At 45.2% G+C, this 17901-nt stretch overlaps 1 protein-coding gene and 1 long non-coding RNA gene across 7 annotated transcripts in view; one reads left to right on the top strand and one right to left on the bottom strand.

The window, feature by feature from the left end:
• LOC137563169 (zinc transporter ZIP1-like) overlaps positions 1 to 17901 on the top strand; it is a 54460-nt gene that overhangs the window by 17720 nt on the left and 18839 nt on the right. The window contains exons 1-2 of one of the 5 annotated variants that reach the window (XM_068275284.1): positions 4773 to 4856; positions 4969 to 5099. The exons of 1 other annotated variant lie outside the window; for it this stretch is intronic. Coding sequence is in view for 2 of the 4 variants with exons in the window: in XM_068275281.1 (XP_068131382.1) it covers positions 17462 to 17576 (115 nt within the window). In the remaining 2 variants the exon portion in view is untranslated. Of the gene's footprint in view, positions 1 to 4661; positions 4857 to 4968; positions 5100 to 17252; positions 17577 to 17901 lie in introns of those variants that run through there. 3 more of the 5 variants (XM_068275285.1, XM_068275283.1, XM_068275281.1) reach the window with 3 other exon arrangements.
• The window catches only part of LOC137563171 (uncharacterized), a 155775-nt gene continuing 143046 nt past the window's right edge, over positions 5173 to 17901 (bottom strand). For both annotated transcript variants that reach the window (XR_011030278.1, XR_011030279.1), the window contains exon 3: positions 5173 to 5468. This is a non-coding gene — a long non-coding RNA (uncharacterized lncRNA). The remainder of the gene's footprint in view (positions 5469 to 17901) is intronic.

Raw genomic sequence — 17901 nt, 5'->3', positions numbered from 1 at the left:
ACCGGGACTGTCTTTACCAACACAAAACCCACTGTTGAACCAGTCCAAGGCACCAGGACAAGTTTTCTCAGAGACCTCCCAGAACACCTTGAAGCTCCAAAGAGATCCCCATAGGTCAGAACGCCCCTGAGGCTCACATGGAGAACTATCAAGAACCCCTATGGAACCTAGGGCAATTCCCGAGTCAGGGCCACAAGGACAAACATCAAGATCAGGGCTTTCAGGGACCAGAACCATCTATGGGCATGCAAGCAGACTGGCAACATCAGAACATGTTCCCACTAAGGAAGCATCAGAGCACGCTAACACCTTAGACACACTTGGGCATTCTGGCACACAAAGAACATCTGGGCACACTGGCACAAGAGAAACCTCCGGGCATGTCAAGGAACTGTGAGTCTCAGGGTCAGCCAAGACAGGACCAAAACCAGGACTGGCCAAAAAAAAATCATCATGACTAGACTTCGCAACTACTGGACTTTTACACGAGAATGCAGGATCAGACTTAGATGTCGCTGATTCCAGCAAAGTCAGTAACAAATCAGATTCAGGGGCACTAACAAGACAGGACAAATCTTCTGATGTATGCACTGAACCAGATAGGGACTCCACAACTACCTCTGGACTGGACAGAGACTCATCTAATACACTGGATTGGAGCTCATGAGGCGCTGCAGAACAAGTCAGTATTGCAGCAGCCCCCACTGGACTAGGCAAAACTGAGGAATTCCCTGGACAGGAAGGGGACTCTGGAACCTCTGCCACAGCGGCCAGAGCACAAGAATCTTTCAGGATACAGGGCTGGGTTTCAGGAACACTCATCAGACCGGACTGAAATTCTGAGATTTCTATTATTTTGACCAGAGAATCAGAATTATCCATGTTACAGGGCAAGACTTCTGAAACATTCAGAGGACAGGGCTGGAGTTCCTCGGCTGTTACAACACTGGAGAGGGACTCAACAACATTGGTTAAATCAGACTGTGTACAGGGCAAGGTATCTAACACACTTGCTGACGAGGACAATATTTCAATGGCTTCTGCTTTGCTGGGCAGAAATTCATCAAGTTTTATTAGAGCAGACTGTAATTCCAAAACAGCTGCTAGACAAGTGAATATTACTGCAACACCAACTGAGGTAAGCAGTGCCTCAGACTCCTCTGCTAGAGGGTTTGAAGTATCCAAAGTACTGGGTGAAGCATAAGACTCTGCGACCACAGCTTCACTGGACAGGATCACTGAACAGTCCATATTGCAGGGCAAAACCATGGAAGCACCTGCTGGACAGCATAATGATTCTGTGACCTGAGTTTCATTGGAGAGATCTACTGCACAATTCATGGTACCGGGCAAATTTATTGGAAAATTTTCTGAACAAGGTAATAATTTTGCGATTTCAGGTTCACATAGCAGATGCTCTGAGCTATTCACGAAACTAGAGCGAGGTGTAGAAACAGGAAGATCAAGACACAATGTTTGCGCATCTGAATCACCATTCATTTGTAAAATTGGGAAATTCAGATGCTGGGGTTCTGAGGTTTCTAGGCAGGATTGCTGGGACTCGGAAACTGATGTAGTGCATCTATTGGCATCTGCTGGATCAGACAGGAGTTGAACTTTATTAACACAGGTAATTTCTGCAGAAGTGTTTGCAGAGGCAGGCCAGATTTTTCTGGTGTCTGTTTCACTGAACAAAGACTCATGAGTACTGGCTAGACTGGACTCGGAAGTCAGCAGGACCTCTGGATTCTCTGCTGAGAAATTTGTGCAGGGCAAGGTTAAGAAAGTATCAGTGGCTTCTGTTTTACTAGGAAGTAACACTGAGTTATCCATGGTACAGGGTGGAATTGCAGGAACTTCAATTTCACACAAAAAGAGCTCCGAATCACCTGCTGAATCAGCGAAAGGTGCTGAAGCAGGCGGGTCAGAACGCCATATTTGCGAATTCGGAGTCACATAAAAATCATCCAAAATCAGTTCCCACACATCAATCAAAGGAGCCACACAGTCATACCTACACACACCAGCCTCTATTAGGTTATAGGCTGACTTAATGCATGCGTTCAATACCATTTTACTTTTTGCACTGTAAAATTGACAAAATGAACTTGAATCATTCTTCCATTCACAGACCAGGGCTTCCATCTCTCCCCTCTCGAATGGAGGATCCCATGCATACTTAACAGCGAAACATTTAGGCTGATCACAGTCTGCAGATATGATTGTGGCAGGCACATGTATAGGGTTAATTAGCAGGTGATTGGCAGATTCCTTATTCTTAAGAATCTCCAATACCTGTAGCAAGTGTTGAACTGTAGTGTATGCAAACTTCCCTTGGTTCACAAATAAGTTGATTTGTTCAATACTCTGTAATATCTCCTCATAATCATACTCAGATAATTCTTTTAAACAAAAATCTTTATTTTCCCTAGCCAGGGAGGAAAGTTCATTAGTAGTTTCATAAGTCCATTTAACTCCCCTGAAAGACAATTGCATTTCATTATCTGTTAATGGCAGAATCTCATTATAGGTCTCAGTCGCTAAGGATAACGACTCTGCAGATCGGACACGTTTCTAAGAACGTTTGCGTTTTGCCTTAGACCCTGATGTTTTTGGTGATTTATTCAAGGCTGCAGGAAAATTATCAGTAACACTTTCTGCTTGCTGAACATTTTTGCAAGCAATTGAAGGAAAAGCTGATTGGCCTGCTGCCAGGAGTTCATTAAGAGGAAAAGGCAATGGATCTATGCGCAACCAGTTATGGATCACAAACGCTAGAAATTCCAGCGGTCTCTCTTTCAAATCGGAATGATTGAGAACATCAAATGCCCACTGGAATAATTCCCCTTTAAACAAAATATAACTTAGTTGGAGTGCCCAGGTTGAAACAGGAGTCGCTTGGAGATCGGGATTGGCCAGGAACCTGGCACATTCAGAGAAAAACTCATTTTCTGTTTCAGAGTTAAGTTCTTCAAATTTCTTAAAGGAACAGGAACCATAATTAACAGTGTCATACTTTCTGGGAATCCCCCCCACAATGGGGATTGGTAATGGGGTTTTCATAATGTAAGGCTTGGTGGTGTATTCTCCACAGTCAGCATGCAACGCATGAGCTGACGTGGAGGAGGTACACACACTAGCACAAGGAAACAGGCTATCCCTAGTATAGTGGAGGGGAGGACTGACTCCAATAGGAGATTGTGGCGCACAGAGCCGGTGCAGATCCGACAGCCACAAACAATGCTTTCGCTATAACGTCTCAGCGCAAAGTAGCGCTGAGCGCACAAACCAGAACTGAGGAGATCAGGACAGGTAGACAGAATGAACGCTTGCTTAACTAGCCACTACTTAGTGACAGCAAGCGTCCACAATAACACAGACTGGAATGAGGCAGCCAATGCGATGCGGCGATGGCGTGCCTCACAAAGACAGGACAGGATAGTCAGGAAATAGCAGGATTAAGATAGATGAACGTAACACAGATAAATATACAATAAGCATGTTTTCCTAGCGTATTACAATTACAGCTATCAATGAAACTATTTGTAACGTCTGACTAACATATGTATATATCGGCAATGAACCGATATATGACATAAGCAGGAACGCTGACTAGGACTGGAGTAATACAGGGGACAGGACTCAGAAGGATTCGCTATCTCTTCGCAGAGATGAACGCAATCCACAAACGGTAACAGGACAGGATTCAGAAGGATTCGTTATCTCTTCGCAGAGATGAACGCAATCCACAAACAGTAACAGAACAGGATTCAGAAGGATTCGTTATCTCTTCGCAGAGATGAACGCAATCCACAAACGGTAACAGGACAGGTTTCAGAAGGATTCGTTATCTCCTCGCAGAGATAAACGCAATCCACGAACAGTAACAGAACAGGATTCAGAAGGATTCGTTATCTCTTCGCAGAGATGAACGCAATCCACAAACGGTAACAGGACAGGATTCAGAAGGATTTGTTATCTCCTCGCAGAGATGAACGCAATCCACAAACGGTAACAGGACAGGATTCAGAAGGATTCGTTATCTCCTCGCAGAGATGAACGCAATCCACAAACGGTAACAGAACAGGATTCAGAAGGATTCGTTATCTCTTCGCAGAGATGAACGCAATCCACAAACAGAACCAGGAGCAGGGTAACTACCTCAGCACGGGTGGTCACGGTACGCGCAACCTACCAAAACGTGCTGGAAAGCTGACTAACTGCACACAGGATATAAACAGTTTGTGTACGTATACATCAGCGACACTGATGTATCAACGTAACACGAATACAAGGAAAATAATAAACGTGCTGGTATGCATATATATTGGCAATGAACCAATATATGATGCAAAGACCAGCAAAGTATCTTTAGAACAAGAAACACGATCGAGGGCTGAAGCGACAGCAAAACAGGCTTAAACTGAAGCTATGAAAACCCAAGGAAACCCTGCAGGAAGCAGATCTTTATACTGAGGTCATCCAATGGGAGCAGACATGCAGATTCCCACACAGGTGAATGATAATCAGTCACAAGCTGACAGCAGGGAAAGACAGACAAAGCTATGCAGCTTGCATGGAAAGATATCAGAACTGCCTGAGCTGCAGCACTACTATTTCCAGCAACACCTGCTGCAGCAGCGATCATTACACTTAGGCAAGAATTTCCTTTTTGACCCAAGCTCTGGCTCGGGTACACTTTAAACATAGAAATAAAGAAGAAATCAAATATTTAGGCCTCTACGGGATTTGTGTCCTGCACATGGTTCCATTGGAAGAGACCCACGCTAGGAAAAGTGAGGAGTCACACTTACCTTACCTGGGGCGCAATAAATTAGACCATATTAGTTTAAATGGTAAGAGATGGTGTTTGCATTAATGATTGTATTACATTATTAAGGTAACTCTAAAAAGTTATAAATCTAGCATGTTTCTGCATCTGTTATCTTTTCTGGTAATTTTTTTCAGACATTACCACAAATTGAAGAACAGGCTTGGCGGTCATTTGGCCTGATATACGAAGCAGTGGTAAAACAACTGTGCGCTGGCAGCGTACAGCAATTTTAATGGTACTAACGGTGACACACCTACCACTGCCGGTGAGGCAAATGTATTGACAGACAATAAGCACAGGGCTTGAGACACACCCCATTGTAATGGATTGATAAGTAATTTAAGATTCATAGTATAGTTTTAATTGAAATATGAATATGTTACTGTGGTAAGGTTTTACTGCAGGAACTCAGTTTTCAAATGGGTACCTGAATTTTTGTAGCAGTGTTTGAGATGTAAAATCTACAGTAATAGAAATATATCTTCTTTTCATAGAATCACTATGACTTTCAAAAACAGGTTACTGCTGGACTTCTCCTAGTGACTGCCATGTGACAGTGAGGGCTCGCCGCTGAACCGTGTCCTCTGCTTCACCTCTCCTCATGCTTCAGGACAAATGCTCCCTGTTGTCTGCTCTGAAATGTAAAATGAATACATTAACATACAACTGTAAAGGGAGTAGAGAATCAATCTAATCTAATGGCTCATACACACGGGGTACGGCTGTCGCCGCAACCACGTGGCACGCGCGTGTTGCGGCGACAGGTCACACGTGTGTATGGCGCACGCACCCCGAATCGTCGCTACTCTGAGCTGTAGCCAGGCGATTGACTTGTTCAATCGGCGGCAACAGCTGTCGCCGCAACTGTTGCTAGTCCGCCGTGTGTATGCGGACTAGCGACAGCAACTCCATACACAATGTATGGAGCTTCCGGCGGGGGGAGGAACCTTCGGCGACAGCTTCCGCCGCGTCTCTGCCTTTGGGCAAAGACGTGTAGACAGCTGTCGCACGGGCGGAGCTGTCGCCCTATGCGCTAGCGACTAGCCACAAAGGTCCCCCGTTTGTATATAGCTTTAAGCATATACAGGTAGCCACCGGTTAACAAACGAGATAGGAACTGTAGGTTTGTTCTTAACCTGAATCCGTTCCCAAAATGGAATGGATATAGTCCCTAGTTAACGAACAAGAATGGAACTGTATGTTCATTTTAGTGTCCCCTCTTCCTCCCCATATAAATTCCCTGGTGCCCAGTGATTCCCCCCTCCCCAATATAGCTTCCCTGGTGCCTAAGTTCCTTCCCTTCTCCTCAATATAGCTTCCCTGGTGCCTAGTTTTCCCCCTCTCCCACCAATACAGCTTCTCTGGCAGCTAGTTTTCCCCTCCCTCCCCAATATAGCTTTCTTGGTGCCCAGTGCTTCCTCCCTCCTCCAAATATAGCTTCCCTGATGCCTCGTAGTTTGCCCCTCACCCTTGGTGTTGTTAATTGCCACCCCATCCCTCCTCAATATAGCTTCCCTGGTGGTGTTAGTGCCCCCCTGTGCTTTCAGCTAAGGCCATAAAGAGGAAGGAGCATCTTCAACCCCCCACCGTGTCCCAGAGAGTGCCCCCTGTCCTGTGATCCCTCAGCCTAGTCTATAATACAGAGGATAGGTGCACAGAAGCAATGTCCAGCACTGAGCGTCCTCCTCTCGCCTTCACCGCTCGCTCTGGTGTTGGTATCTCTAGGATGTTGCGTGAGTGAGATTCTGGGCACTTTGTGGCATAACCGGATCTAATAATGATGTACATTACAGTGTTGTTTAGTGTTATATGAAGCAGAATCCTACAGCAACACAATGCAAATGCATTGACCGGCCTATGGGGCTATCACATTGATATCACATTGATAGCAGTGCTTTGCAACTGGTTCTGTTGTTATAACTCAGTGGATGCACTGCATTTACAGAATAACATGCGTTTACATTAGCATTGAGGCATAGTTTCCTGGTACTGGATGTCTCACTGTATGGTCACACTGCACCGTTAACATGCGAGGTAACTTAACGATGTGTTGTGTGATAGAAAAATAATTGCATCACAATGTTCTCTTCACAGTGTAACAGGAGCATAAAAGTTTACTCAGCAGTGGACAGTAATTTTGCAGGAAGCACAAACCTCCATACAAATGTAATTTTGACTAACTTAGACTAGAGATCTGTGGTATGGTGTGAGAAATGAGTCAATATTACCCCAACAGAATAACGACTGGAATTATTGGTAACGATAATGGGCTACTCTGGCTGCATGCAGTAAAATCTGTTGATACAGTGGCTTGCAAAAGTATTCGGCCCCCTTGAAGTTTTCCACATTTTGTCACATTACTGCCACAAACATGCATTAATTTTATTGGAATTCCTTGTGAAAGACCAATACAAAGTGGTGTACATGTGAGAAGTGGAACGAAAAACATACATTATTCCAAACCAAACATTTTTTACAAATAAATAACTGCAAAGTGGGGTGCGCATAATTATTCAGCCCCCTGAGTCAATACTTTGTAGAATACTTTGTAGAACCACCTTTTGCTGCAATTACAGCTGCCAGTCTTTTAGGGTATGTCTCTACCAGCTTTGCACATCTAGAGACTGAAATCCTTGGCCATTCTTTTTCGCAAAACAGCTCCAGCTCAGTCAGATTAGATGAACAGCGTTTGTGAACAGCAGTTTTCAGATCTTGCCACAGATTCTAGATTGGATTTAGATCTGGACTTTGACTGGGCCATTCTAACACATGGATATTGTAAAGGAAGGATCCTCAGACCAGACTTGGCTTGATGAAAAAATGTCTGTTCTTTATTAGAAAATTCCACATGACAAAAGTGAAGTGCAATGAAATCACAGGATCAACTTCATCCTGTGATTTGATTGCACTTCACTTTTGTCATGTGGAAATTTCTAATAAAGAACAGACATTTTTTCATCAAGCCAAGTCTGGTCTGCGGATCCTTCCTTTTCAATTTGTGCTTTTCTGATCAGCGCTCTCCTTGTTCGTCCTGTGAGTTTAAATGGACGGCCTTGTCTTGGTAGGTTTACAGTTGTGCCATACTCCTTCCATTTCTGAATGACCGCTTGAACAGTACTCCGTGGGATGCTCAAGGCTTTGGAAATCCTTTTGTAGCCTAAGCCTGTTTTAAATTTCTCAATAACTTTATCCCTGACCTATCTGGTGTGTTCTTTGGACTTCAAGGTGTTGTTGCTCCCAATATTCTCTTAGACAACCTCTGAGGTCGTCACAGAGCAGCTGTATTTGTACTGACATTAGATTACACACAGGTGCACTCTATTTAGTTATTAGCACTCATCAGGCAATGTCTATCGGCAACTGACTGCACTCAGATCAAAGGGGGATGAATAATTACGCACACCCCACTTTGCAGTTATTGATTTGTAAAAAATGTTTGGAATCATGTATGATTTTCATTCCACTTCTCACGTGTACACCACTTTGTATTGGTCTTTCCCGTGGAATTCCAATAAAAATTGATTCAGGTTTGTGGCAGTAATGTGACAAAATGTGGAAAACTTCAAGGGGGCCAAATACTTTTGCAAGCCACTGTATGTACATGCAGCAGATTACAACAGATCTCAAATGAGTGTCTTCTGGTAATGTATGTTCCAACAAATAACAATTTTCCATCAGACAGATGGATCTATTAACCACATAATGACCGCCTTCAGCCGATGGGCGGCGGCAAAGTGCGGACCTGAACGACCGCAATACACCCATCTGCGGCGGGTCGTTCCTGACCAGCTGGCCGGGGATCGCGCGCTAGATGTGCGTGCATCTGCCGGCAATAGGCTCTGCCCACCCGCGACGTCAACCCGCCGGTCGTTCGTAATGTATACAAAGCGTATTATACAGGCTGCCTCCTGCCCTGGTGGCCCAGTGATCGAGGGACCACCAGGGCAGGCTGCAGCCACCCTAGTATGCACGCAAGCACACTGATCCTGCCCCCCCTGCCCTCTGATCGCCCACAGCACCCCTAAGACCCCCCCTGCCCACCCCCCAGACCCCTGTTTGCGCCTAATCACCCCCCTAATCACCCATCAATCACTCCCTGTCACTATCTGCCAACGCTATTTTATAGATTAGGTCCTAAACTGCCCCCTGGGGACTCCTGATCACCCCCGCCACACACCCTCAGATCCTCCCCAGAACCCCCCCCCCCCCCCCCCGTGTACTGTATACATTTATTCTCCCCTGTAATCACACGCTGATCACCTGTCAATCACCCATCAATCACCCCCCCACGTCACTGCCACCCATCAGATCAGACCCTAACCTGCCTCTTGCGGGCATCTGATCACCCACCCACACCATCAGATCGTCTGCAGACCCACCCTCAGATCACCTCCAAAGTGCATTGTTTACATCTGCTCTCCCCTCTAATCACGCACGGATCACCCATCAATCACCCCCTGTCACTGCTGTCCATCAGATCAGACCCTAATCTGCCCCTAGGGCACCCAATCACCCGCCCTCACCCTCAAATAGCCCCCCAGACCCCCTCTGATCAACTCGCCAGTGCATTGCTTGCATATATTCTCCCCTGTAATCACCTACTGATCACCTATCAATCACCCCGTCACTGCTACCCATCAGATCAGACCCTAATCTGCCCCTTGCTGGCACCCAATCACCCGCTCACACCCTCAGATAGCCCCCCAGATCCCCTCTGATCAACTCGCCAGTGCATTGCTTGCATATATTCTCCCCTGTTATCACCTATTGATCCCCTATCAATCACCCCGTCAGCCCCTGTCACCACCTGTCACTGCTACCCATCAGATCAGGCCCTAAACTGCCCCCTGCGGGCACCCAAACACTTGCCCACATCCTCAGATTGCCCGCAGACCACCCCTTATCACCTCCCCAGTGCAATATTTTTATCTGTTCTCCCCTCTAATCACTTACTGATCACCCATTAATCACCCCCTGTCACTGCTACCCATCAGATCAGACCCTAATCTGCCCCTAGGGCACCCAATCACCCGTCCACACCCTCAGAACTCCCACAGACCCCCTCTGATCAACTCGCCAGTGCATTGCTTGCATATATTCTCCCCTGTAATTACCTACTGATCATCTATCAATCACCCCGTCACTGCTACCCATCAGATCAGACCCTAATCTGCCCCCTGTGGGCACCCAAACACCCGCTCACACCCTCAGACCCCGCCTGAACACCTCTCCAGTGCATTATTTACATCTGTTCTCCCCTCTAATCGCCCACTGATCACCCATCAATCACCTCCTGTCACCACCTAGCACATCTACCCATCAGATCATGCCCTAATTTGCCCCGTGTGGGCTCCTGATCACTCGGCCAAACCCTCAGATCCCCCTCAGACCCCCTTCCGATCACCTCCCCAGTGCATTGATTGCATCTATTCTCCCCTCTAATCACCCCCTGAGACACCCATCAATCACCTCCTGTCATCCCCCTAGCACACCTACCCATCAGATCAGGCCCTACTCTGCCCTCTGCGGGCTTCTGATCACCTGGCCAAACCCTCACCCGCTCCACCGCAGTGACAGAAATTTTTTTTTTCTGATCACTGCTGGTCTCTACGACCTAATTGTGGCCGAGACCAACCATTATGCCACACAATACGCAACCGCCAATCCAAGAAGCTACCATGCCCAGCCTTTTCGGTGGAAACCACTCCAAGTTTCCGAATGTAACATTTTTTGGGGCCTTCTCCTTAACATGGGTCTAGTCAAAAAGAATGTATTGCGGTCTTATTGGTCTACGCACCCAATACATCACATGCCCATGTTCTCTGCTGCCATGTCCAGGTCACGATTTGAAAACATCCTGCGCTTCCTGCACTTCAGTGCCAATACAACCTGTCATCTAAGAGGCCACCCTGCTTATGACCGGTTCCACAAAATTCGGCCCCTCATAGACCACCTGTCATCAAATTTGCAGATGCTTATACCCCTGAACAGTCATTTTGAGGCATTTGGTTTCCAGACTACTCCTCATGGTTTTGGGCCCCTAAAATGCCAGGGCAGTATAGGAACCCCACCAAGTGACCCCATTTTAGAAAGAAGACACCCCAAGGTATTCTGTTAGGTGTATGATGAGTTCATAGAAGATTTTATTTTTTGTCACAAGTTAGTGGAAAATGAGACTTTGTGAAAAAAAAACAATAAAAATAAATTTCTGCTAACTTGTGACAAAAAATAAAATCTTCTATGAACTCACCATACTACTAACGGAATACCTTGGGGTGTCTACTTTCTAAAATGGGGTCACTTGTGGGGTTCCTATACCGCCCTGGCATTTTAGGGGCCCTAAACCGTGAGGAGTAGTCTAGAAACCAAATGCCTCAAAATGACCTGTGAATAGGACGTTGGGCCCCTTAGCGCACCTAGGCTGCAAGAAAGTGTCACACATGTGGTATCGCCGTACTTAGGAGAAGTAGTATAATGTGTTTTGTGGTGTATTTTTACATATACCCAAGCTGGGTGGGAGAAATATCTCTGTAAATGACAATTTTTTGATTTTTTTACACACAATTGTCCATTTACAGAGATATTTCTCCCACTCAGCATGAGTATATGTAAAAATACACCCCAAAACACATTATACTACTACTCCTGAGTACGGCGATACCACATGTGTGAACCCTTTTTGCAGCCTCGGTGCGTTAAGGGGCCCAACGTCCTATGAGCACCTTTAGGCTTTACAGGGGTGCTTACAATTTAGCACCCCCCCAAAATGCCAGGACAGTAAACATACCCACAAATGACCCCATTTTGGAAAGTAGACACCCCAAAGTATTCAGAGAGGAGCACGGTGAGTCCGTGGAAGATTTCATTTTTTTTTTTTGTCACAAGTTAGCAGAAATGGAAACTTTTTTTTTGTTGTTGTTTCAAAGTGTCATTTTCCGCTAACTTGTGACAAAAAATAAAATCTTCTATGAACTCACCATGCCTCTTAGTGAATACTTTGGGATGTCTTCTTTCCAAAATGGGGTCATTTGGGGGGTATTTATACTATCCTGGAATTTTAGCACCTCATGAAACCTGACAAGTGCTCAGAAAAGTCAGATGCTTCAAAATGGGAAAATTCACTTTTGGCACCATAGTTTGTAAACGCTATAACTTTTACCCAAACCAATAAATATACACTTATTGGATTTTTTTTTATCAAAGACATGTAGCACAATAAATTTGGACAAAAATGTATATAGAAATTTTACTTTATTTGAAAAATGTCAGCACAGAAAGTTAAAAAAAAATCATTTTTTTGACAAAATTCATGTCTTTTTTGATGAATATAATAAAAATTAAAAATCACAGCAGCAATCAAATAGCACCAAAAGAAAGCTGTATTAGGGACAAGAAAAGGAGGGAACATTCATTTAGGTGGTAGGTTGTATAACTGAGTAATAAACTGTTAAAGCTGCAGTGGTCTGAATGGAAAAAAAGTGTCTGGTCCTTAAAGAGAGTCTGAAGCCAGATTAAAATGGCTTTTTAGCTTATATTCAGCAGGGACATGTTTGCCCCTGCTAAAACACCGATATCCCCCGCGGCATAACAAGGGGTCTTTACTCTCTTTAAGGGGCGAAAAGACTGCGGTCCTCAAGTGGTTAAGGTGGCCACTAACGGTCCAATTTCCATCGAAAAATCGTTAGAGCCATCTGAAATTCTGATCGGATTGGTTGTAAATAATCTCCGTTTATGGGCACGATTACGAATGATTAGTAAAATAGTCGTCCAATTGAATTTTCGTCAAACCAAAATTTGGATTTATTTTGTTGGTTGTGATAGATAGGAAGCAAAGATTTGTTCGTTGATGGTGTAGTGAACGATTTTTTTGCCGATCAGAATTATCTGATAGCCCAAACGATTTTTCGCTAGAAAATGGATTGTTAGCGGCTACCATTAGATAGATCTAATAAGAAATTGCATCATGTGTAGACATCCAAATTGTTTCAGATCAATTTTGCGCAGTGGCGTAGCAATAGGGGTTGCAGAGGTTGCGACCGCATGGGGGCCCTTGGGCCAGAGGGGCCCCATGGGGCCCTTCCTCAACCACAGTATTAGCTCTTTATTGGTCCTGTGGTGGTAATAATCACTTCTATAGATGCTTTGAATAGTAGTAATCATTAACAAACTGTTCCCCATCCCCTTCTGCATTTCTGTCACTGTGGTTGTTTTTGGCAGAGTTTGGTGCTCCCTATCAATCGTTATGTATAGAGTGTTTGGGGGGCCCAATGTAAAACACGCACCGAGGACCATAGCTACGCCACTGCACATTTCCCCCCATCAGCACAGCACCCACTTTTTTCCCCATCAGCAGAGTACCCACTTACTCTCCCACCTGTTCCCCCACCTGCACAGCACCCACTTTTTCCCCCATCAGCACAGCACCCACTTACACCCCCACCACTTACTCCCCCATCTGCACAGTACCCACTTCCTACCCCACCTGCTCAGCACTCACTTACACCCCCACCTGCTCAGCACCTACTTACACAGCAACCACTTTCACCTCCATCTGCACAGCAGCCTCTCACCCCTGTCCCTGTACTGCACCTACTTACTCCCTCATGTGCAAAGCAGCCTCCCTTCCATCTTCGCCTCTCACCCCTCTCTGCATGGCGGCTGCTCCCTACTATATGTGTATCACCAGGCTGCCCATGCGCAGTATGCCCTGGACCAGAGGACTTTCCGGGGTAAATTTCATAAGGTCCAAGAGGCAGAGGAGGACAGCGAGAGAGCAATAAGCCTGGAGGGGGCTGGAGGAAGCCCCAGGTATATATACATTTCCCCCCTCCTATGCCTCAGGTTTACTTTAAGTGTAAAAAAAAAATGAGTTTAACTTACCTGGGGCTTCTTGCAGCCCCCTGGCATCATCCTGATCCCACGCCATCCTTCGGAGTCCCTCTGTCCAGGAATGGTGACCTCCATAAAGCTGGACGGCCATGCGCTTCCTCACCGCGCTCCCAAAGCTACATGGAAATGCGCATGCACAGAGCGCTTCCAGTAGCGGAAGCGTGATAACGGTGTGTGCTGGTCAGGGCCACATATGCCCAGTACCCGCCGACTGGCCGCAACCAGCCTGCTTTGCAGGGGTCGCCGCTGCTGGCCGGATGGACACAAAAGGATGGTGGAAGAACATTGTGACTCCAGGGGGCTGCAAGAAGCAAAACTTTTTTTTACACTTCAATATCCCTAGTCAGGTCAGATCAGTATACAGTATTCACTCTCTTAAAGAGACACTGAAGCGAAAAAAAAAATATGATATAGTGAATTGGTTGTGTACTATGAATAATTACTAGAAGATTAGCAGCAAAGAAAATATTCTCATACTTTTATTTTCAGGTATATAGTGTTTTTTCTAACATTGCATCATTCTATATTATGTGCAGATTACACAACACTCAGCATTCAAAATGAGTCTTTCAGAGCAGTCTGTGAAGTAATGACCTCTCCTCTAGCAGAGAAAAAGTAAACAGTTCACTTACAGTTGAGATAATAAAAGTCAGATAACAGCCCTCTCCACGACTAGACTAAAGGTGTATACACAAATCAGACTATAGTCTTTGGAAACTGAAAGATCACAGACCAATCTTACCACCCTTCATGTAGTATGAGAGCCATACTCTACACAGTCTTTTCTATGGAGCTGAACTCCACATCAGAAAAAAATCTTTGCAAGTTGCTGCACACACAGATGCTGTACAGACACAAAAGATCAGTATCTGCAAAAGATCTGTTCCTGCCAAAAATCCATTCCTGCAAATTGCAATGATAGTCTATGAGATCTGCAGATCATCATACACACATGATTTAACTGACATTCATCTGCAGATCAAGCAATCATCCGCAGATCTGAAAATCCATCCTGGTGGATCTGATCTGCAGATGAATGTCAGTTAAATCATGTGTGTGGCCTGGAACCCACTGAAATCAGCAAACGCAAAACGCAACCGCTAGCGTTTTGTCTGAGCGGTTTGCAAGCGGATTCATGCGCGTTTTTGGTCGTGTTTTGCAACATTGTATTTTTTTGCCCAGCGGGTGCGTAGCGTTTTGCGTTTTTATCCTGATTGGTCCTGTGAATTATTTTTCATTTTGTTACAGTGTGCTGAACCGCAAAACGCTAGCAAAACCGCTCAGTTTAGGTTTTGCTGAGCGTTTCTGCTAGCGTTTCAGTACTTTACATTGAAGCGCTAACGCTCCCAAAATGCTGCAGGCCCTGCGTTTGCGTTTCTGGGAAACGCAAACGCTCCTGTGGAAGTTGCCCCATCCATTAACATTAGCCCAGCGTTTTGGCAAACTGCTAGCGTATCGCAGTGCTGCCAAAACGCTGCCAAAAGCACTCCTGTGGGTTCCAGCCCTGTATGATGATCTGCAGATCTCATAGACTATCATTGCAATTTGCAGGAATGGATTTTTGGCAGGAACAGATCTTTTGCAGATACTGATCTTTTGTGTCTGTACAGCATCTGTGTGTGCAGCATCTTGCAAAGATTTCTGTCTGATGGGGAGTTCAGCTCCATAGAATAGACTGTGTATGGCTCTCATACTACATGAAGGGTGGTAAGATTGGTCTGTGATCTTTCAGTTTCCAAAGACTATAGTCTGATGTGTGTATGAGCCTTTAGTCGGAGAGTTAATGGACTTAGACCACATACACACATCAGACCATAGTCTTTTGAAAATGAAAGATCACAGACCAATTTTACCCCCTTCCATGTAGTATGAGAGCCATACCTACACAGTCTATTCTATGGAGCTGAACTCCCCATCAGACAGAAATCTTTGCAAGATGCTGCACACACAGATGCTGTACAGACACAAAAGATCATTATCTGCAAAAGATCTGTTCCTGCCAAAGATCCGTTCCTGCAAATTGCATTCATAGTCTATGAGATCTGCAGATCATCATACACACCTTGTTTAACTGACATTCATCTGCAGATCACACAATCATCTGCAGATCTGAAAATCCATCCTGGTGGATCTGATCTGCAGATGAATGTCTTTTAAACAAGGTGTGTATGATGATCTGCAGATATCATAGACTATGAATGCATTTTGCAGGAACAGATCTTTTGCAGGAACAGATCTTTTGCAGATACTGATCTTTTGAATGTCTACAGCATCTTTGTGTGCAGCATCTTGCAAAGATTTCTATCTGATGGGGAGTTCAGCTCCATAGAATAGACTGTGTGGGTATGGCTCTCATACTACATGGAAGGGGGTAAAATTGGTCTAAGATCTTTCATTTTCAAAAGACTATGGTCTGTTGTGTGTATGTGGCCTTAGTCGGAGAGTTAATGGCTTGTTTGCATAGAGATAACAACTGGAGTTTCTTAACTCTTCCTGTACTGGAAACAATTAGACTGATGTATCTGATCTTAATGTTTTATTTCTTAGCTGTACTACACATACAAATCATAATATAATATTTTTTTTTCACTTCAGTGTCTCTTTAAGGGGCCTATACACTCAGCCGATTTTAGGCCGATCAAAATCGATTGACCAATCGATCAATTTGTGGCCGATTTCGATCGATCTGACATGTTGGAAAATTTAGGCTTATCTCTTGAGATGGCTTATCATTTTGCATTGGACCTAATGGAAATCTGAAGGCAACAAAATGCCATCAGATCGATTTTCAATAGATTTCATACTGAAATCTATTGGAGATCTGTTCCTTAACACATCAGATAGATCCGAAAATCTACTGATGATCTATCTGCTACTGATCTAACAAGTGTATGGCCACCTTTAGGGCCGGTTCAGACGGATGTCTGCCCGGAGTCGCGTTTGATGACGTGCGGCGGCTGCTGCGCGGTCAGGCTGTCAGTAGCCTTCGCGCCGCGTCCGGATGCAGTCGGCGTTTTTATTCCCCTGGGCCTAGGGCACACTAGCCGTCGCGGTTGGCCACCCCTGAAAGCTACATGTAGCTTCCAGGGCGGCCACGAACGCAAGCGAAAATCGGGACCCGAACGCCGCGTTCATGTAAATGCGTGTAAAAGCTCAGTGTAAACGCTCCCATTCACTTGAATGGGAGTGTTTAACGTGACGTTCCGAACTCTTGCGGTAAACGCTCCACAAGCGTCCATCTGAACCGGCCCTAACATAATAGCAGTAAAACCAGAACGTTTTAAATCCTATCTTGCATGTCAACTTATTTTTATCAGCACTTCAGTATTCCCTTTCCTAATCAAATAAAGTTTAGTTCCACCTCTAAACAATTGTCGCTGAAATCCCTTCTTGGCACAATTCAAGCCTGTACAGTACTCTCAAATTAATGAGCTGAGCACCACACCCAGAACTACACACGAGCTTTTTCTCCAACTTCGAGGGCGAGGCCCCTCCCCTAAATCCCGGGCAGCGTTCTGTCTCCGCCCCCTCCGGATAATAGCACTGGGGAGGGAGTGGCGGTGGTTGCCGGTCACATGGGCATTACAATAAGAGCCGCGGGAGATACTGGCGCTGTGTCTGGGATGTGTGCAGTATGTGTTGGCGCAGCAGAGGCCACTGTAACGCTGCGCTGTAGCTAAAGGCGCGTGCGGCGAGTCCCCTTCTCCTCCACCCGGTGTGTTCCCTACATCTGCCAGCATGGAGTATCTGCTGCAAGTCAAGCTGGGCTGCCTGTTTGGCCTGCTGCTTCTCACCCTCTTTTTCGGTCTTGTGCCTTCCAGAATCAAATGTTTCCGAGCATCATCTGGGACCGGTGAGTGCTGATGCTTTCCTTTATTTGGCTATGGGGCTTTGCTTGAGATTCTCTTTACAGATGTGTGTTTATGTGAACTCTGGTCGGCTTCCTTTGTCACGTGTTCTTGTTAGGCGGCACAGTCATATGACTGGTATGAGTTCTGTTATTCCACATCCTCATAAGGATGCTCACGTGTGTGTATGTGAATCATCTATTCCTGATCAATGGTCAGAAGTTGACACACAGTCATGAAATCCCTATTTAACTTTTAGATCTTACCTTTCACGTGCATTCATATGAGTTAACATGAGACATTTACATGAATCAATTTTTTTTTCTCCAA

The sequence above is a fragment of the Hyperolius riggenbachi genome, chromosome 3 (assembly GCF_040937935.1).
Source record: "Hyperolius riggenbachi isolate aHypRig1 chromosome 3, aHypRig1.pri, whole genome shotgun sequence".
NCBI lineage: Eukaryota > Metazoa > Chordata > Amphibia > Anura > Hyperoliidae > Hyperolius > Hyperolius riggenbachi.
The sequence above is the reverse complement of the archived record's forward strand: the minus strand, read 5'-3'. Positions and strand labels throughout refer to the sequence as shown.